We start from the raw sequence: 21,695 nt of genomic DNA on the forward strand, positions 1-21,695 counted from the left end.
ACCTCTCAGACCAAGCATGTTCATAGAAGTGAGAGTGAATGGGGAGGAATCCCTCTGGCGAGAGGAAGGAGCTCCCTATGAGCCAAACTTTGCATATCACGTGTTTTCACTGTGGAAAACTGATGAAATCCCTCTCTGAAGTGACTGGGTTTGTATTGGTGAGCCCGGCTCTGCAGAGGTTGGTGGAGGCTACCTGTGGGCTCACCCCGCAGCCCTGGGGCCCCAGGCAATGACAGCGTGACCAGTGCCAGCACTATTTATTTTTCTGGCCTGTGCCACAACCATGTGCTCTGACCCTGTTGGCAGATGAAGTATTTACTTAAAGCCACAAATGAATGCCTGAAGGAATGATCATTGGGTAATGGGGTCCTGCTCTGCAATTTGCCTGAGCGTGGGGGCTGCGTTGTCCCGGAGCGGAGCAGTTGTGGCCAATTCCAAGCCGTGTCCTGGAGCCAGGTTTGCTGCTGTGTGTCCCAGATCTCTGGATGCCATATCCTCCAGCCACGCTCGCTGCTTCTCCCTCGGCATTTTCCCTGAAAAGCCATCACCGAGGGTAACAGCCACTCAAAAAAACTGAATATGTGGGGTCTGAACCACAGGAGGATTTTTGTGTACAGTAAATGCACTGTTCACAAAATTTCTATGGAAAATGTTCTTTAAGTAGAAAGGAGGCTCCTTCCCTTAGGCCAGCAAGTAACTAGCATCACGTATGTGTTGGCATGACTTTTGAAAATGTCAAGAGGACTCAGCAGGTGACGTCTGTCCTTCCACAAAGGAATGGTGTTTTTAGTTTGCCAGGAACTAATGCTCTATGACCTGGCATCTTTTGGGCCATTCGGTCTCTACAGAACTCGCTGGGGCTTTGCTCTCTTCCACAGCAATGAGCACTGAGCCCCCTAATGTGGGCTAGGGCTTTCTCAAGGAAGACTAAATACACTACGGTAAGAGAACTTTATTAAAAATTTTGTACATCAAAGGATTAGCTACTACGTTTTAAACAAGAAATGAGATTTTACATATTACAAAAGATGCTATTAGTTCTTGCATTAGAAATAAATTTTATGAACACTGTACACGACACATCCGAGTTGTAAGAGCAAGAATAGGACAGTGCTTGAAAATATATGATATAACTTAATAAGCAAATACGTTCGGTTTGTAGTATACAACATAATATTTCTGGAAGAACAGCACATTAACTTCTGTCTGAAAATGCTGTATCCCTCTAACCAGTAACTACCAGCAGTGTTCTCCGGAGAAAGCGTGCGCCCAGTGTGGTGGTTTTCCATTTGGAGTTGTTCATTGTAGGAGAAATGTTCTTACATTTTCTGTCTGTTCCTCTTGGAGAGAGCAGAGTGTTATTCCATGGTACGGTTAACACAATCTGCATATAAAAACCCGATGCAAAACACTTCTCACAATGCAACTTTACCCCCCAGCCCAGATCAGAAAAGAACAAGTGATAGCACATAAATGTCTACAGGAATAGATTCTTACTAACTGTTATCTCTTGTTATAAAGTTAGTTAAAAAGAAATATATTTAGCATATCAGATAACCGTTACTTTGTGTATCATTCATAATACATTTTTTTTTTTTCCTTTTGAGATTGTCAGTGTAGCTGCATTAGAATTTTAAACAGAAACAATTCAGGATCACCTCTTAACTGTGTGACCTATTTGGCTACGAAGGGTGTGTGTAGTTTTACAGGATAGTATGAACATACAGTTCTCATACAAAAGTGTACTATGCATCTAGTCCAAGTAAGGTAATAAAAAGATTGAAATCTTTATACAGAAAGTGACAATGCCCATGTTATACTATGGAACACATCTACTAATTTTGAATTACAGGTGTAATGTGTGGGTTAAGGATACCAACTTACTAAACAAATATATATAAAAAAAAAAAAAAAAGAGTAAAATCTATAAATAAAATAGTAAGTGCTTTCTTTAAGATAATATTCTTTGGCTGCTTTAAGTGCCAGTGAAGGGTTACTGAAAACCACTAAAATGCATAAGGTCCCACTATTATCGTTAATCTTAACACTGAGCTTGTACGGTAATTCAAACTGTTGACTGTTAGCATCTCCAGGTCCACAATGTGTTCTCTTGGCCCCGATAGCGATTTCACCAGTACCAGCATTGCACTTACGGCGCTTGTTTGCTGAAAGAAGGAAAAAGAAAAGCTTAATTCGGTCAAATCTGAAAGCGATTCTCTGGCTGTGTCAAGGGACTGCTTGCGTTACTACGCCGTAAAAATGCTCCGTCTCAGCGCGGGGATGCACAATGCAAGTATTATTTAAACACTGTTCAATGGCCATGACTAATCCCACACCTGGCCTCGCTGGAGGGAAAGCTCTACCTGACTGGGGCTCGGAGGAATAAACTGCACTACAAAATCTGTTCCTGGTTACGCTGACTCTCCCAAAGGACCCGAAAAGTGGTAATCTATCCCGGGATGGTTTTTGTTTTATCTCCATCTATCAGCTTTTAAGATAGATGAAGAATAAGCAGAGAAACCTAATGCATTTAACAGGGATGCAGCTTATTCAGTGGAGGGAATCTGCACTACGGCTCGTCCTCCAGAATTTGTGTCCCCCCATAAACACTGGGGGCTCTTGCAACTAGCGTGCCTCAATGCCTCCTGTTCCACTCCAAAGTTCTCTCCAGGCTGGGGTCTTGCTGCTAGGGAACGCAGGATGTCTGTGACCCAGCCGAAAGCTGGCATGCCACTAGTTTGGTAAAAGGCTTCGTAATCTGCAGCTGGTAAAGGGGGTAAACTCATCTCTCCCTTTACCTCTTCTATATTTTTCTCCCCACGTGAACCAAGTAGATGAGACAAATGAATCCATGTGCCGCATCAGAGACCTATTGCAGGCTTCACTAAAACAACAGGAATAATTTCTAAGAGAGAGCTCTGTTTACCGCAGCACTCTGGCAGGAATAAACACATGCTTCCTTATTTAAGGCCCGTGACTTCTTGTTGGGTGGCAACAGAAGGCTGGAATTCAGTTTCAAAGTCAATCTGCAGACTAGACTGGAGTCTTACCTCACCTAGAGGGAACTTGTTCTTAAGAGCTGTTCATTTTCTTTCTTAAAACAACAGTTAATACTTTGGGGGTAGGAATGGGTTTTTGGTGTGTAATAAATCCAGGGAAGAGCACTGAATTACAGGTATACCAGAATACGTTAGACACAAGTGAGGAGATGCTTGTTCCTATCTTGATGTAAATAGGCAACAACATATTAGTATTCTTCTGCTGTATTATTAGAACACTCTAGTCTTCCTATTTTAAGGAAAATAAATGAAAATGTTCTAATTAATAACGTTCTGGCTTGTTTTCAGTGCTGATGCTCTTTTACTGAGTATAAAGCATCATAATGGAAAAAGGATTTTCCAGGAATTTATTAAATGTCCAAAAAAAATCAGATTCCTTTCAAAAAATCTAGAAGTAAATGTTAGATTCGTTCATCTGTAATCTACTTGAATGCATGATAGCAACAGGAAATGCTGCTGTCCGAAGTCATTTAAACTTCTGTGGTTTTCTGAAATAGTTGCAGCACTGTGAGAAAAAAGTCTCTCTCAACACAGTCTGTGTTGCAAATCTGCCTGAATTTCTCACTCTAGGAATCAGTGCCCCAACCCAAGCTGTTTCCTGACTTGATTTCTTTTGTGGAGAAAAAAAAAAAAAATCATGAAATGCCTTCTGCATTTTTTTATGGTTCTCTTCTTAATACATATATATATGTGGGGTGTCAGTACAGGCTGAAAAGAGCATCGAGGCATTTTGAATCTTGTATGGGTATCGCTTGCTAAATATTCATGATGGTTACTTGTGCTGTAGTCACTTGAACTGTTTGATTCTCAGTTCATACAGCTGTTGGGCAGAGCAGGTAAAGGCTTGACATTTGTAAAGCAAGCACACTTAGCAAGCAAGGACATCTTAAAAAGCTGATGAACTATGTATGCTGTGATGCTGCTCTTACAGGAGCACTGTAACACCTTGGTAGCGCTAGAGGTTTTCATATCCCGCTCTACCAATACTCACTCTCAGGTAAAATTCTCCATTTTCATTTCCTGACTTGATCCGGAATGTGTTAATGGTATTAGGATAAATAGTGGTTGCCTGAATCTGGAAGATATCAGAGGGCACTGTTCTGTCTGAACGGATGCTCATGTATTTGTACACAACGGAGTACGGCAGCTCCCGGCAGATGGTGTTTGATACGGGGCACACGCAGCGGCTGGAAAACAAAAAATGGATGGCTTTGATACCAGCAAACCAACAGTACTCGCTTTCTCCCAAATGTGATCATGCTGCATGATGTGGAGAACCCTAAAAAATTCTCTGTCTTTCTCTTACTTCTCAGATGTGAGGACATAGGGCTCTTGACAAGGATTTATTGGGTAACAACGAAATCCTCCATGGTAATTCCAGCAAATTTCATCCTCTCTGCATTCATTAGTGGTCTCACACTCATTTATGTCTAGGAGGAAGGAAAAGGAACAGTTAAAGCAGATGAAATGAGTTTGATACAAAAAAAAAACCACACAAAACAACAACCACCAAACAAGCCACCTGCTTCTCTGTTGAAACTCAAGATTTCAGTTTTCTTTACCTGCTTTTACGGGGCCTGGCTATAAAGGGCTTTCCTATGCAGAAATGGAATGTATTTGTTAAATGCATGTTAATTCTTAAGAGTTTTTGTTGACTAAGAAACAGGAATCATACTATCTGTAATGCAACTGTAGAAATACTGAATTTCCTAGTTAGCAATGAATCATTTTCTAGCATAAAACATGCCACAGGCAGAGGAAAGAGGCTTTGCGATTTCAAGCTTTTTGCAGAACCTCATTTTTAATTGCCTGGTTTTCATGGTCTAGCTAAAATGCCCAGTAAATGGTTACAATTCAACAAAAATAGCTCTGAAAGAAATTATGAAATCTTGTTTATTTTCATGTGAAGTAGTGCTTCCTTTTTTTTTTTTTTTCTTTTTTTTTCCCCTGGGAAAATAACCTTGAATGGATATGGAGACTGTCAGACTTGTGTTCTATTAACGTTCTGTTAACTTGTGAGTGCCAGAACCCAACCACTGTCACTCAGATATTCTCCGGAAATTAACCCAGCCTCAAAAAGGGGTTGTTCAAATACAATCTCTTCAAAGACACAGACACTTTTTTTTTTTTTTTTAAAGATGGTCAGACTGCCCCAAGATGCTCCGTGTCAGCTGCTCTTCTTAGAAATGAAGAGAGGGATCTGAGGTCTGAGAGAGAGATGGATGCCTGGTATTGCACAGTGGTGTGAACAGACAGCCCGGTCCTAGGGTCCAGCTAGGGGAAGAAGATAAGCAGGCTTCCCACCTGCCAGGGGTGAACTTGTGCAGGGTGACAGTGACTGGACCTTCGTCTCTGCTTAGGGCAAAAGGAGAAGACTCCCCCTTGCTCCTGAAGTCCCACTAGCTAATAGATTTCAGGCTCTGGTGTGGGAGAAAGACGAAGGTATGGATAGTGGCTGAGAACCAGAAAGAGGTGATCACGTTAAGAAAGTCCAGTGGAGGACGTGAGTCATGGCCAGTGTTGCAAAAAAAAAGGCAGAAGGTCTTTGTAATTGGAGACTCTGTGCTGAGAGGCACTGAGGCATCCATCTGCCACCCAGATAACCACTCCTGGGAGGTTTGCTGCCTGCCAGGGGCCCACATTCAGGACATCAGGTAGAGGATACTGACTGTGATACAGCTGGAGGACTACTATCCCCTCCTGGTCTTTCAAGCTGGGTCACACGAGGCTGTGACTGGGAAAATAAAACATAGCAAAAAAGACTTTATGTCCCTTGGGAAGATGTTGAAGGGATCAGGAGCGCAGGTAGTGTTCTCCTCACTCCTCCTGGTTGGAAACTGGGATCCAGGCAGAAGGAGGAGAACAGACCAGTTGAATGAATGGCTGCATGGGTTATGCTGCACCAGAGGCTATGGATTCTATGATTTAGGATGCACTTTCAACAAACCAGGAATGTTGACGTGGGATGGTACACAATTGACAAGGAGGGGCAAGAATATACTAGGGAGCAAGCTGGCTGGGTTCATCATTGGGGTTTTAAATTACACCTGCTGGGGGAAGGAGGTGTACTGCTGAGTGACAGAGAACCAGGGAACGCTGTCACTTTAGGAAGTTGTGGGGTAAAAACTCAGATTTGTCCCGCAGGTTTCTGGGAGGGCTCCTCTGGGAAGGTAATGAGTCTGAAAACCCAGCTGAAGTACCTCTAAACCAATGCATGCGGTGTGGGAAATAAGCAGGAGGAGCTGGAAGGAGTTGGAAACTGTGGTGCACTTGGAAAACTTATGTTCTTATGATCTGAACTGGGGGAACAGACTCCCCCTGTTGTAAGGGCAGAGCAAGTCTGAGACTGCCTCGTGAGACTGAACGCGTACAAGTCTGTGGGGCCAGATGACATGCATACAAGGGGAGCTGGCTGATGTGGTTGTGGAACTGCTCTCCATCATATTTGAAAAGTCATGGCTGTCAGGGGAAGTCCCCGGGGACTGGAAAAAGGGAAACATCACTCCTATTTACAGGAAAGGGAGGAAGGAGGCTGGTGAGCCTCACCTCTGTGCCTGGGAAGATGATGGAGTGGATCCTCCTGGAAGACATGTTAAGGCACATGAAGGACAAGCAGGTGTTCTGTGGCAGCCAGCACAGCTTCATCAAGGGAAGGTTGTGCGTGACCAATCTAGTGGCCTTTTGTGATGGAGTGATGGCACTGGTGGACAAAGGAAGGGCGAATGATGTCATCTACCAGGACTTGTGCAAGGCCTTTGACATGGTCCCCTACCACATCCTTATCTCTAGATTGGAGAGATATGGATTGGAAGGGTGGACTATTTAGTGGATAAGGAATTAGCTGGAAGATTGCAGCCAGAGTGTTATGGTCAATGGTTCCATGTCCAGGTAAAGGCCAGTGATGAGCAGTGTCCCCCAGGGGTCCGTCTTAGGACCAGTACTCTTTAACATCTTTATCAGTGACATAGATGATGGGATTGAGTGCACCCTGAGCAAGTTTGCTGGTGACACCAAGCTGAGTGGAGCTGTTGATACAGCAGAAGGAAGGGATGCTGTCCAGAGAGACCCTGATAAACCTCGGAGAGGATCTAGAGGAGGGCAGTGAAGATGCTCAGAGGGCTGAAGCACCTCTCCTATGAAGATGGTCTGGAGGAGCTTGGCTTGTTCAGCTTGGAGAAGAGAAGGCTCCAGGGAGGCCTCATTACAGCCTTCCAATATTTAAAGGGAGATTATAAGCAGGAGGGAGGGCAATGTTTTACATGGGTAGATAGTGATAGGACAAGGGGGAATGGTTTTAAGCTAAAGGAGGGAAGATTTAGATTAGATGTCGGGGGAAGTTTTTCACTGAGAGGATGGGGAGGCGCTGGCACAAGCCGCCTGGAGAGGCTGTGGATGCCTCATCCCTGGAGGTGTTCAAGGCCAGGTTGGATGGGGCCCTGGGCAGCCTGGTCTAGTGCTTGTTCTAGCGGCTGGCAACACTGCCCATGGCAGGGGGGTTGGAACATGGTGATCCTTGAGGTCTCTTTCAACCCCAGCCATTCTATGATTCTGTGAAATTAGTTTGAATTCTAGAACAAAACAATAAAAACAGAAAAACCCAACCCACTGCCTTACAACATTTTCATAAATTTGAGTTACTTCCCTCATCCCTTTCTGACAACTAGCACACCTATTTCTAAAAATAAAGTTTGTTAAATCAGGTTGAGGGTTACAAAGATAACGATTCCTGCACTTAAAATACTTATTCAGTATTTGGAATAAATTGCAAATAATAAATGTAACAAATATAGCACCTGTGAGAAAAACAAACTTTAAAACTATGATCCTAGTATGTGGTGGCACCTAACCAGAACTGAATAACTGACCTGAACATTTATTTTCTAAACACAAAACCAGCTGTTCAGAGTTCTTGCTTTTTTTTTTCAGTCTGTTATCAGAACATATCTTTCATTTCTGTTCTGGCAGCACTAAGGAACCTCTATAAAAAGAAACATGGTAGAAAGCAATGCCTAGTGTCTGTAATAAATGGCCTGATATTTTTTCAGGTATCTATCTATGGAACTTAGACTCACACCCTGGACATACAAGACCAGTTTTACTTCAGAATTACAAAAATTGAAATTTTTTTTCCTATGCATCTGATGAATTTAGAGTTTGAGCTGAAGGATTCACATAAAAAGAATATCAAATATACAATCAGTCATCAAATGCGTTATCAACATATCATCTGTAAGCATGATAATACTGTTGTAAAACATAAATACTTAGCAAGCATTCTTACTCTTGGGTGAAGTGATGTTACTAATAATGCAGAAATTGAGAGTGTCAAGGTAGAGGCACTTACCTTGACATGTTCTGCCTCCTACTACCTGGTAACCTTCAGGGCAGACGCAGGAGAATTTTCCTGGTTCGTTCACGCATTGATATTGACATATATAACTGGAAGTTCTGCATTCATCAGTATCTGCAGAGAGCAGAACGTAGGGTTATTTTTTTTTTTGACATCTACTTTTCTACAGGATTAAATACAATGCTAGTTGCTGTTTCTAAGAGAAGAAGCAATGAGGTTGTTTTAAAGAATAAGTTCTCAAGAAACAGAAATGACTGAACACCTTGAAGTTGTCAACAGAAGGTCTAGCTGTACTTGTGTTACTGCTCATTCTCGAAACTGAGAAATAAGACATTTATTTGAGGAAGCTATATTAAGGGATATATTTTAGAATACTATTCTAAAAAATGACTGCTTCCACAAAAAGCAAATATGAGAAAAGCTAGCATAGGAAATAATGTTGTCTTTATATTTGTGTGCTATCCTAATGGAGTAGTCTTTTGGGAAAGAGGGCAAGGCCTCTTTTTTGTCTTCAAATAACATTTGATATATACCATTTCTTTTCTTTTTTTAATCCCTGTGTAACCATCAGCCCCTTGCCAGAGAGTTGTACTATGAAACAGATTTAAACACCGTATGTCATTGCCCAGAAATGAAATTAAACCAGTGAAAACTAGGGAATGGTTGGAAAACACTGTAATACCCTCCTAGTACCTCAGATTTGAGCCCAACTCTCGACTTTTTTCAGGGATTATCCTGAAGGCTGCATACTTGCTGCTCCCTGTTCTGTTCGCTTGCAAGTAAGATTAGCTTAAGAAGCTTGGAGAGGAAGCATCTGTAATAGCTCTGCTGGCTTGTTTAGGAGGGCAGTGGTAAACCAGAAAGACCTCTTTGGCTCACAGACTGGTAGAAGGGATATGGGCTTTAAGGGTGAGATCATCCTGTGTCCAAAAGGAAATTAGAGGACCCCTGTGGAGGCTCTGGCAGAAGAAATAAAGTGTTGATTGTATAATCATCAGGAGACATGCTGTTTGTATACACAGGCTTGAAAGCACCTCAAAAGCCCAATTGTTGTTTCCCTACAATCAAAAATTTGAGGTTTTTATTTTCCAAGGAACCTAACAGCACTCAGAATTTCAATTGTTTTTCGGTTTTCATTCCTTTCCAATTCATTTAATGGCCATCAGCATTAGACCACACACAGCTCAAGTGTTTGTGAAGCCTTATTCTCCCCAGCTGTGATCTGAACAGTAGTGCTGTCTGTCCTGTGTTGCCCTTCCTATTAAAGACAGCCAGCCATACCTACACATACCTGAATGAAGCTGCAGCTACTAAGGTGTGTATCCGCAATAATATTTGCAGCATCAAAGGAAAAAAAGCCAACTTAAGGTTTTTGGCAATGAAACACACCCACAGTGTGTTTCCACTTGAATTCTATTCATACACAGAGAGACTTCTGGGAAAATAAATCCAAAATGACTGCACTTCCAAGAAAAGAAAAACATCACTTACCTTCACAGTTGATTCTGTCGCTGCTTAACTCAAATCCTGGGTTACACTGACAGATGAAAGAACCCAGTATATTGTAACACTGCTGCGCACAGGGGTTATTGGCATCACATTCATTTATGTCTGAAAGGAAAAATTGCAGGTCTTTATCTTTTGTACCTAGTAATTAGGCTGATCAAGTGGATTAGTCCTTAGTCTGGGTCTATTGCTTAGCTGAAGCTCAGCTGACTGTATCAGTACAGACCTGCAGTCACTGGAACAATGTCAAATGTATGCTTTACATTCCATGTAGAAAAAAAGAGTATTTTTCCAGGAATGAGAGTTATTCGAATGTGTACTGAATTATTCCAATAATGTTTAGTGTGGCTATTAAACTCCACATTCCAGCGTCTTTTTTTTCAGGTATAAAAATGCCAAGTCTATAAATAATTGATATAAGGGACACATACTGATAAGACCTCTCAGCGTGCGGTGGTTAAGATTTGAGCTATTTATTACTCCTTAAATTTGGTCTTTTAAATACCATTACAATTACAACATGAGCCTTTCAGGCCAGTACAATTTTGCAGAGCTCTAAGGCCTAGCCCATCCAGGGGGAAGGTATGCCTCTAGGCTAGATTTTCCATGATGTGCCATCCGAAGGATGTATGTGAGAACACTGCAGTATGGGAAGAGGAGCAATTTAAATGCAAGGTTTATGTAAGTAAGTGTAATCACGTTTGCAATTTGTAGTGCTCGTTTTTATAGGCTGATGACTAATTGTTGCTTCTTTGCTGCTTCCTTATTTTCCCTTGTGTTTCTTTCCTGCATATTTTCCATTCATATTTGTGCTCATCAGCTGTAATCATTAGTAGAGAGCTGCACTGTAAACAGTTTTTGAATTCGTAGCTTTTGCAAGAGCTTATATGTGTCAGCAACAGGCACCTCCAGAAACAACTAATAAAACTGCAAAAAAACCCCAACCCAACAAAGGACGAGGCATTCATGAGAACTAAACCAATGAGGAGAATATTAATTAGCTATACGATCCTCCTGGTCCCGACAATGAATTAATAGGGGAGAACGGACTACCAAGCTTTTTTTCCTCCTTTTATTTGGTTTCTGGCAACAGTGCGAAGAACGTACATCATGACAATGCTACCAGAAGGAATAAATGAGCAAGCCAAAGCCACAATTCCGTTTGTTTCCCTTCCAAGAAATATTGACCCACTTTCAATATATGCAAAAGTTGTAAGACAAATGTGATCAGTACAGCTGCAAAGTATCACTTCTGCCAGATGACTGTTGCAGATGTGAAAGCCTGCCTTGATGCAGCAGCCATTCTTATACAGATTTCCTTGTTAAGATTTCCTTTACCTTTCCTGGTGGGAATATGACTTATTAGGCGGGGAGGCCAGCAAGAGTCAGAAGGGACTTCTCAGTGAAGCACCTAGCAAACTTGGAGCTGTCATACAGATTTGTAATTGAAAGAAAACGTCTTGAATTTGAGCCATGGTAAGGGTCAAATGAGTAACAACTTGTCACATGGTTATGTTCAGTCCACATGCAATATTTATCCTATTATTTGGTGGATAGCAATGAAAGCCTCTGTCACTGCAGTGTCTTGCGGTGTGCCTGTACGTGTGTGTATTTAGCCAGGGAGAACTCCCAGCCTTCTTCATCACCAATCTCTTGATTTTCACAGCCATTCTCATTCTATTCCTAGTGGAGATCTCCGCTGTGTTAAAGTCAACAGCCAAACTGTTGATTTCCAAGGAGCTAGAATTTCAGATCCAACATAATGTTGCATGAGAAAAAAAAAACAAAAATGCTAAGAAAAAGGGGAACATAAACCTCCCTTACTGCTTAATCAGTACTAGGAACATGGAAGGCTACTGATCTTATTTCCTACTCTCTTCCCTAAAGCCTTACTTGGAATTTTGGAGGAGGAACGCTGGACTAAGCAAAACTTTGCTCAGGTTCTGTATGACTACTTACGTTTCTTAGCCCAAATCAGAGAAAAGCAATCTCCTGACTTCCTGTCCTCTCTTATTCCAAAACGTGAAATAAAAGCCAAAGAACAACAAAAATGACCACCAGGAAATGGAACACAATTTTTATTCTTTATGGATATTTTCAGCAACACTCTTGTCTTTTAGTACTGTTACTGAGAAATGTGTCTTTAAATCCTGGACAATTAACAGTTTTGCTTAAGAAATAGCATCCTTCTACCAAGTATGTGTATTTAATATAAACTTATTCAGGACCTTGTACGTCAGCAGCCATATTTTCCTATTTTATTATTACGATCTCTAATTCCTTTACAACAGATCTTATGATTTCATACAGTCAGGACAGCCTCTCACTACAGCAACTAGTGTGACGTGTTGGTTGGTGTTTTTTTCCTTTAGTAAGCTGGGATAAAGACAATTCAATTGCAGTCATGGCAAGTCATGTGTCGCTGCTTGTCTCTACCAAGTGAGCTCGTGTGTAAGTGCATGTAAAGAAGATCTTACCTACACAGGTGTGGTTGTTGGATGCCAGCTGGAAGCCAGCATTGCACTGGCAGTAATAGGAACCAGGAGTGTTTACGCATCGATGGTGGCAATAGGGAGGCAGGGTGCATTCGTCTACATCTGAGTTAGCAAAAAAGAGAAATTAACTTCAAATGGAAGCAGAGACATTCACAGCTGCTGTGTTATCCAACTGGAGAGTGAAATGAACCTGATTAAAAGCAGAAAAAAAGCTAATGTGGGCTAGATATTGCTTCCACAGATCTTAATGGGAACGATGCTTTACCCTTTCTTTTCATTAACGTAAGTCTTTTTCACCGATTGTCTTCCAGCCTCTATTATCAATACACACGCCAATTTTACTTCTTATTCAGTTCCACAGTACTGGTTGTTTTTTGTTATTTTGTATAGGCAGAACCCAGAATGTTTCATTCAGCTTTTCAAAACCTTAAAATGTCTCATGATCACTCTCAGTGCTGACCAACACAGTGACTGCAACTCATGGCTCTTTTTTTTCATCCAGAAATTCACATGCAGCACGCTTAGCATATACTAAATCTTTTCAGCCCTGCTAGGAAAAGAATCCAAATTTTCCCTGTGAGGACAGATGATTAGTGGCCCTGAAAAGGAAACAGATGGCTGTGCTTCCACGGGGATCCCCCAGAAACTGGCCGGGTTCCTGAGGGGCTGCTCTCACTCCCTTTCCCCTCCTGCATACCTCTGTGTACAGCAGCACCGCAGCTCCAGCACCTTCTGCTGTGCTCTGGGGCTGAGCAAGGCGAGCGCACCGGCTGGAGCTGCTGCTATCTCAGGCAGCATTCTCTTTCCCTAGGCTCTCCCTGCAGATTAGCCCTGGTTGTGAGGTGGAGCAGGCTGCCTTTCAAAGCTTCAGCATTCCTAATGTGCATTGGAGCAGGGTTTTCACCTGCGAACCACACAAAACGTGCAACAGCCCATTCTTCTACCTCTCTGCGTTTTAGAAGGTTTCCTTACGCTCTGGAGGAGATCCTGCCTGTTTGGCTGCAAAGTGATTTTTAAGCTATGTTGCAGTGCTGATCGTGCAGAAGTTGTCTTCAGTTATGGCCCGCTTGAGCCTGGTAGAGAAACCCACGCCTGTTCTCTACACGTACACAATGGCAGATTTCAAAGGCTCAGCGCTCAGACAAATAAGACCAGTTTTCACTGGAACAAAGAAAGGCACTTCCCATAACCATGCCAGATCTTGAGTTTCCTACCTCCAGCTGTTTCCACCATAGCTGTGTTTAAAAAGAGGCCAAATTTTTTTTTTTTTTTAATTTTTATTATGAGAAAAGTGTTTGTTTTAATATGAAGTGAAAAAATAATCATTAGAAGTTAACCCCTTCTTTGTCCGTTTTGCATCCGCTGTCAGGGGCTAATCTTAGTTTTGGATGAGTTTGAATGAAGAGGCTTACACTGGAAAGTTCCTGGCTATCCGTACAGTAGGGGTTGTTGCTGTAACTCCTTTGTTGCAGGGAAATTCTGAAGCAGAAATGGAATAAATCAGGAGGCACACAGATCTTGCAACCCTGAATTTACAGGACTAAGCTCTACAAATTGCTGTTGAAAGATTCAACAATATCGGTGCATAAGCAATGCTTTGTGTTCTAGGCCCTGTATTTCTGCATGGAAGTGCTTCCAGGATCACACTCTAATTCAATGGGAGTTTTCCTTGCAGGGTTAGGCCCTTGTGCTCATCAGCCCCATACAGAACTAAGTGCTAAGCATAATCTAACCAATTCTGCCAAATCTCCTGTTTGAAGTCATGCTGGAGTACAGTTCATTCTGCCTGCAGTCCTGTGCTTCAGGAAAGACTAACTTTGCAGTAAGTGAACAACCAAATGCATAAAATAAAATAATATGTAGAAGAAACGGTGAATGGTTAGAAATCAGTCCTTTTCTTCCTCAATCTTGAAGCCAAAGACGTCTGGAAAATTTTTGTTCAAATTTGAGAGAAACATTTCCTCCCATATGGAGAACCTCTATCAAGATCTGGCCCCAAGAACATTTTCTGGCTAAGTTGTTAAAAATAAAAAAATAAAAAAAAATCCCCAAAGACAGGCTTTATTCTGAAATGCTGACAGTACTAAGTGCAGCAATGTACTTATAATTTAGGTCAGTGTGTAATATGTAACACAGGTGTTATTCTTGCTTTTGACCTAAATAAGAGAACGGAAATCTCACTTTCCAGACAACTTTATGTGTAGATTTAGAGGCATAAATGGATTCATGCATAGATATATGGGTGTATCTTACTGCTTTGAATGCTGTAATATATGTCCTGTAAGGCTTTCAAGTAGTACCTTGGACCTTGATATTAAAAGTGCTACTGCACAGCAGTTCTGTGTTCCTCAAAACAATTAGATAAAACCTATATATTTAAAACTCAATATATATATCAGTGATCTGTCAAAACTATTCTCGTGCCTACATTCCCAAACTGTTCATCCTCCTTTTGCACAGAGAACTGAGAAACATCAGATACATCTGTGTTTATGCCAGTTTGTCAGTTAAGAGCCTGATGCACATCTTTAGAAAAGGTTTGGGGGGTTGATTTTTGCAGCCCTCAGCTCAGAACCCTTGAGAAAAGCCATGGCCAGAGATTTAAGTTAGACTGGATGTGTACTGAAGCTTCCCCAGTGTCCTTCCTGCAGCTCTTGGTAGGTAGTGGCTACCTACAGCCTTCTCAAGCCTTTTTGGAAGAGCCATAAATATTTCTGAAACTTTTTCAAGTGCAAGATCCTTAACATGAAGAAAATGAGGAAAACATGAAGTTCTGTTCCTGCTTTGCTGTGGACAAAAAAACCATTTTCTCCTAGGCTGCATAAAACCAGTCTTGTGTCTTACAAGAAGCGGTCTTGAATGTCACCTCATGATGTATACAGTTGATCCTCCTACTTTGCAGTTGTTTTTAATATCTCTTGACAGACCTAAGGCTTAGGACTGGAGTGCCTATAAAAGCATGTCATCCATTGAAACCATGATTAAAGAGGTGCTACAGGCTGAAGGAGGACTGCAGGAACAGAGTAATGGCACTTTTGCATAATGTCCCCAAATGAGGATGGAATAGGAAAGATGCAGTGTTTATGCTTCGCTTGGATTTAATTTCATGCTATACTTGTATAGGTCCCAGAGGTGCCGATGGTTTATTTTGGCCCAGGGAGTAAAGCACAGTGGTTTATAAGTTGCAAATACACTTGCATTCAGAGTTTCCATCTCTCTCACTTATACTCATTAAACAGACTGTGCATGGGGGCTGTGCGGAGCAGGGATTAGGTCCGTGTGAAGGTAGTGCTCTGTCCTGCAGATCTGGATTCAAATCTCACTGAGGTCAGTGGAAAGACATGCTTTAGTTTGCTGCTATCGTAGACTTATGACTGTATCTGGGACATTAGGCAATGCCCCAATACAAATAATAAACACAACGGTAACTATTAAGAAACTTAATCTTGTGAAGTTCAATTCCAAGTGTTGATTACACTCAAAATAGTTTCTAGTTACATGTTTTAGTGATTAATTATTTTGATAACGCCATTATTCCATTGCATTTCAAACATAAACAACTTCTTGACCCATCTGTTTTATTAGAAAAGGTTGCAATTTCAAGTAATGAAAGAAAATAATGTAGGCCGGAGGAAGACTTACCAATGCATTGCTCCCCTCGTTTCTGATAACCTGGAGGGCACTGGCAGCTGAAGGACCCTCTGAGATTGACACACACTTGGTCAGCTCTACAGTTATGAGTTCCTGTAGCACATTCGTCTATATCTTTACAAAAACAGCAAATACAAGATAAGTCACAAAGCTCACTGGAAGCATTTAACCTGATGAAATGTTTTACCTATTTTCAAGCTATCTACAAAGGAGGGCAGCAAAGTTCAGCTACGCCAAAGATGGAATCTCCAAGCTTATTCCATTTGCAGGATATCAACTTTGATCGCATTTCTCATAGTTTTTAACCGCATTTGAAAATATTTCCAGATATAATCATTTAAAATAATTTTTTTTTTGGTCAAATAGCATTATCATTTGTACTTCTCACTATAAAACTTTCTGAATGTGTCTTGCAGCTCCCATGCTGCTTTACCCATTTGGATTTTTTTTCCATGCTGACTGTTCTATGCTGAACTACTCCAGAAGACTTCAACGAAAGCAGCTCAGCTCTTTCTCAAGAATGAGATGATTTAGAAATATTCTGTGAATGTCATAAAGGACTCTGGTGATCTCTTTTTTTTTGCGTGGTTCCCATGCTCCACATTTCTGAGAGGGACTTGGAACTTGGTATGTGGTGGCCTTCTCATCAGGAAGAGATCTGCCTCTTGTCATTCCCATGAAAATTCCCTTAATTCAGTCAGTCTGGTCAAGTATTTGGAAATGGTGTTATGTCTGTATTTGAGCAGTAGAGCTAAGAATGCAAAGACTAGAGCAGTGCTTTTCTGTGTAATTCAGGCAGCTTTTCATTCACACTAAACGCAGCCTTATACAAGTATAAAAACATTCTGGCTTTGCCTATTCGTTATAACTGCTGGAGGTACTTACATGCAATTAAAGTGCGTGTGCTGACAAACAGCTTGCTTCAAATGGAGCTGCAATTTTATTTTCTCATCTGAACATCCAAAGCGTTAGAGAGCTTTTTATTGTAACCTGACACAGTACAGTGAAAAGACTTTTAATTTTGGCATTCTACACAATTTGGAGACTCTAGGCTGAATAAACAAATTCCTTAAAACTTATGATCTCTAGTTTACAAATCTCAGCTGACCTCTCTATTTGTATAGGCACATGGGACGTTAGAACATCACCAGTGGCAGATTCTGGGTGGTGCTTTGGAAAAAATGATGGATTCTTTCACATCGCAAATGAAAACAATTTTGACCACAAGATTCAATAAAAAATAAACCATCAACAGTTTGAATTAACTCGCAGTGTTTGCCCTTTCCCCTAATGTCCGAATATTTTACATATACATTTATATTTGTTAATCTGACAGGAAAAAATGAAGTCCTTTCACTGCTGCTCTTTGCATTTCTGCCCAGTACCGGCCGTAACGCCGCTGTGCTGGTGCAGGCCGCGCCGACTGCTTTGTTCTCTGGTGACAGCTGAAAAGCACATTCTCAGGTGTAAAGATTTGCAGGGACTAGATCTGGCTGCCTCATACCAACCCGACACATCATTAACCGCTCGAGCCAAAGCACAGTGGATGCAGTACAAGTCTTTGCAGGGAATTTGCTACGCTTCGCGTGTACTCCTAGCCTCTACAGAAGTTGAAAACGAAATGGCTGTAATGCTCACACAGATTAAACCCTTTTGAAGTGTGCACAGTGTTGCGGAACAGAGAGAAGTGATTGCATCCATAAGAACCTCACAGGAGTAAACCTAACATGAGCGAGCTTTTAAGGTGGATTCGTTAAAATGCATGAAGTCCTCGTGGAGTCACTTGCATCCCTGGTTTGATTTCCGTTGAGTTTATTTTTCTATGGAATAATAAGCTACTCAGCTAAACCAAAACAAACTAGATTGACTTATGCGCTCAGGGTCTTTGATTTCTGTCCCAATGGTAAGTTCAGTTTGAAAGAAAAACAATTATTGAGAAGTTGTGTTTGCCTGCTAACCTCCCGCCTCAGTTGGAAACTGCTGGAGGATTTGACGCTATGGCCACAAGGATCTGTGTTTACAAGAAGGACCTTTTCTTGAGGCTTATTTCAAGGAAATCTTGAAATGAGGCTGTCCTCAGCTTCTTACTTCAGTCAGTGTCCTGACCTGGGCTGCAGCTCACCAGTGAGTGGGCACATATGTCCCATCCGACTTTGATTTGCCATGAAAATGCCTATTAGTATGTGGCATGATCTTGGTGGATTTTATTACTGTTGTTGCTATGCGCTATCATGGTTCTTTTTGCTATTTTGGCTGGTTTTGCTGGATGGCTTTTTTTTTGAGATAGTTGCTAGGCAAGCTAGGTAAAGAGGTACGTGGGGAAAAGTACTGACAGGAGTTCTTCGAGAACTCCAGCCCTTTTTTTTTTTCTTTTTTTTTTTCTTTTTGTTGTGATTTTAACTACATATTCACTGACCTGGCTAAGGTGAGAAGTGGAGGCAGACAGGAGGTTGCCATGCTTAGAGAAGTCCTACTCACATCTGTGCAAAGGACTTGGTAATATGAAGGGAAATTAACTGGTAGCCTAAAGATCCTTTTATGTAAGTGCTTCAAGGAAAATACTGTGGGAGGAGAACAACAGGCAACTATGCTAGGAAGGTTCCAGTGCTGGAACATTCAGTTCTGAAATCTTGAGTATTGCAATAATTACAGCTATGTCTACTATTGTGATTGATACAAAAGGGTGAGGAAATGCGTGAAGATTTCAGTGTTGGAAGTGGTGCCAGATGTGAATTGCATTGGTGTGATACCAAAGGCAGCCCAGCCCTTGTGGAGTAAAGAAAGAAGCACTGGTGGATTTGGCAGCATGATATTGCTGCACAGATCTCTGCATCTACACTCAGTGAGGCCCAAAGAAATGTTAAGCTTCTTGGCGCGCATCAGTGTGACCTGAATCATCCTCCACTAGAGAAATATTCTTTCTAATCGCACTGAAAGTTATTGAAGCAATAGGGGAGTGGAAGTTGTAGAAAGGAAGCAGCATCGATGCTGGAGGTCTGCTTGGGATGAGGTAGATCAGCACCATTTTTCTCAAGTGTGCTAGCATTACTGAACAGTGTATACAAACACGTGCATTTCCCCCCCCTCGTGAGAAACACCATCACATTACACTGGCCTTGCCAGTACTGACCTGAGATTGCCACTTACTTCTTTGTTCATAGTTCTTGAATGGATAGACTGTCCCGAGTTGCTTAGGGTGTGACTGAACTCTCATCTGAAGCTTTCGGATTATTCTGTCAGTTATGTCCCTACTGTATGAAAATTGATAACTCCTACGTCTTCACTATGCTAAGAACTTGTTTTTCCAGTTTAAATCAGGCTTCTCCAATCTGTTAGATTCCTAGCTTGTTTATCGTAAATTGCACTGTGCCCTCAGATTCTGACAGCAATTTGGAAACTGCATCAATTCCTACTTTAATCTGTATCAAATGCAATAAATACTGGGATGAGACAGTGATTACACAAAGCATGTGTTTTTCCTTAAATCCTACCATCTCATTCCATTTGATCTTTCTTGACAAAATCCCTGGCCTTAAACATGAAAAGGAAATGAGGGCATTGGGAAGCCATTCTTTTGGTTTCCACCTATTGCAGACACACACGACCAGACTGACTTGACAACTGCAAAGACGTAGCAAAGCTGGGGCAAGGCTGTGACAGAAACTCCTACAAGAACATCACAGAGCTCACCAGCTTTAATCCTAAGAGAAAGATAAATTTGTTTGACCTTTCCTCTAGCATGAATGTTTAATAACATGTGTACGTGCATGTGTATTTATAATAATTAAAAAAATTAAAACAAGACACTCCGCTGCACACACTTGTCTCTCTGGGGAGAGGGTGAGAGAACAAACATGTGACAGATGTTTGTCATGTTGCTTAATGCACTACTGGAAAGCACTCAAGATACCACAGTGATGAGTGCAGTATAAGAAACAGATCTAGAAAGAAAATAACGGGCTTTTACAAGCTCATTCTTGAGCATCTTTGCTCTGCATCTTCTTTTCCAAATTTAGTGTCATCATGACAAAGTTTGTTTCTGTGTTTCAGCAACTGATGCCACAGCTGAAACTTCAATCTCACGCAAGAATCTTGTCAGCTGCATGTGAAAACTCATTCCTTAGCAAGTTTAAATTTCATTTCTACATATTACACATTTGCTCACCCAGGTAGGCAGTTTAAATTACATTGGTAACCCATAATGAAAATGAGCTTCTCTTAGCATCACCCTTTCTTTATTTCTTTATATTTTCTAGTCTCAACTAATCTTTTAAAGAGCTGCTCTGTTCACTACAGATAAACAAGAGCAGTAGGTTTGTGTTAAACTGTTAAAAGAACCTGATTGGTATTTGACCATTGATACATGCAACATATGAAATATAGATGAATTCTTAAACTCGCTGCATCTGAGTCTAAGATGTTGCTCAAATAATAGATAATTACTTTGACATCGATGCTGTGATTACTTAATGCTTACATAGAAGACAAAAAGAGATGCAGAAGGTTTAGTAGCTGAGCCCATGACAGCAAAGAGCATGGCTCAGAAGCTGAGCTCTCCAAACCATGCCAGAACAAGCACCACCAGTTGGGCTTCTCCATTCTTATCTACCTGTTGCTGCCCCTTGAGTATTAAAGCCCATGGGCCTTTATGGGAAGCCACTGTGAGACAGATGCTGCTGTGTGGCTCTGGGTACTAATATAAGCTTTTATATAAATATGTATTTTGTGATGGAGGTTTAATTATTTGTCTTGAGTGTCAAAACATTTCAAAGACATTCTATCTCTGATTAGCCAGACTACCTAGCCTTATCCCATTGAGCCAGTACACATTCTGTTGTGGCTGATGCCATTTTATTCCCTGACAATTATTCTCTGGGCAGTCACAGCCTAGTAGTTGCACAATTTCCTCTGAAATAAACTGAGGCTCTCTAACTATCCTTATGCAGATCCCATGTATCTGAGCTGGGTTATCTTCAGCCTCTTGATTACTGTAGTATTTACGCAGCCTTCCAGTAGCCTGACTGAGAGCAAGCTGATATTATGGGATGTATTTTTACTTTAAACAGTTATCTATCTATCTGTAAACGTACAATGTTTATTAAATTGGTATTGGGATTCAGTGCTTGAATTTCCCTATGTTGCTTACAGTACCCAGAATACTACCTTGAGAGAATGTTACAGTTTGACAGTCAAGTACCTGGAGAGTAGACAGTCATCATTTGGACCCATTATAGATAAGAATTATGACAGTCTTTAATTGTATGAATCTCACATTCTGTTCTCAGGCTTGTTCTCAAGTCAAATGTTACCATTCCCAGAAAGTGTTGAGAGGTACAGTACTTTGTCCTCGGGGAATGCTGTGACAGTGCAGAAATTGCAACCATTACTGCTGTATAAAAACCTTAAATTAATTTAAAGAGTCAGAGTTAATGGAGAAAGGAGAGAAGAATGTTACAATTAAGGACAATGGTCTCTCTGTTCAGTTACCTGCAAGCCACATGGCTCTTTCAGAAGCGTATACAGAAATCCTCAACTATACCATAGAAAATACGGCTGTCAGACCCCCTTAATTCATCCCAATACAAATGCTGCCTTTTGCAGTCATCTCCTGGGCTCTTCTGGAGGGTTCATTTC

General features: G+C 41.3%; 1 protein-coding gene across 1 annotated transcript in view; it reads right to left on the reverse strand.

Annotated features, from left to right (window-relative positions):
* Positions 938–21,695, reverse strand: part of EFEMP1 (EGF containing fibulin like extracellular matrix protein 1) — a 50,897-nt gene continuing 30,139 nt past the window's right edge. Inside the window, exons 6-12 of the mRNA XM_021391390.1 lie at positions 16,053–16,175; positions 12,393–12,512; positions 9,901–10,020; positions 8,404–8,523; positions 4,366–4,489; positions 4,051–4,246; positions 938–2,165 (exon numbers count right to left, since the gene is read on the reverse strand). Coding sequence (XP_021247065.1) covers positions 2,007–2,165; positions 4,051–4,246; positions 4,366–4,489; positions 8,404–8,523; positions 9,901–10,020; positions 12,393–12,512; positions 16,053–16,175 — 962 coding nt within the window. The 3' untranslated portion in view covers positions 938–2,006. The remainder of the gene's footprint in view (positions 2,166–4,050; positions 4,247–4,365; positions 4,490–8,403; positions 8,524–9,900; positions 10,021–12,392; positions 12,513–16,052; positions 16,176–21,695) is intronic.

This window comes from Numida meleagris, chromosome 3, assembly GCF_002078875.1.
Source record: "Numida meleagris isolate 19003 breed g44 Domestic line chromosome 3, NumMel1.0, whole genome shotgun sequence".
NCBI lineage: Eukaryota > Metazoa > Chordata > Aves > Galliformes > Numididae > Numida > Numida meleagris.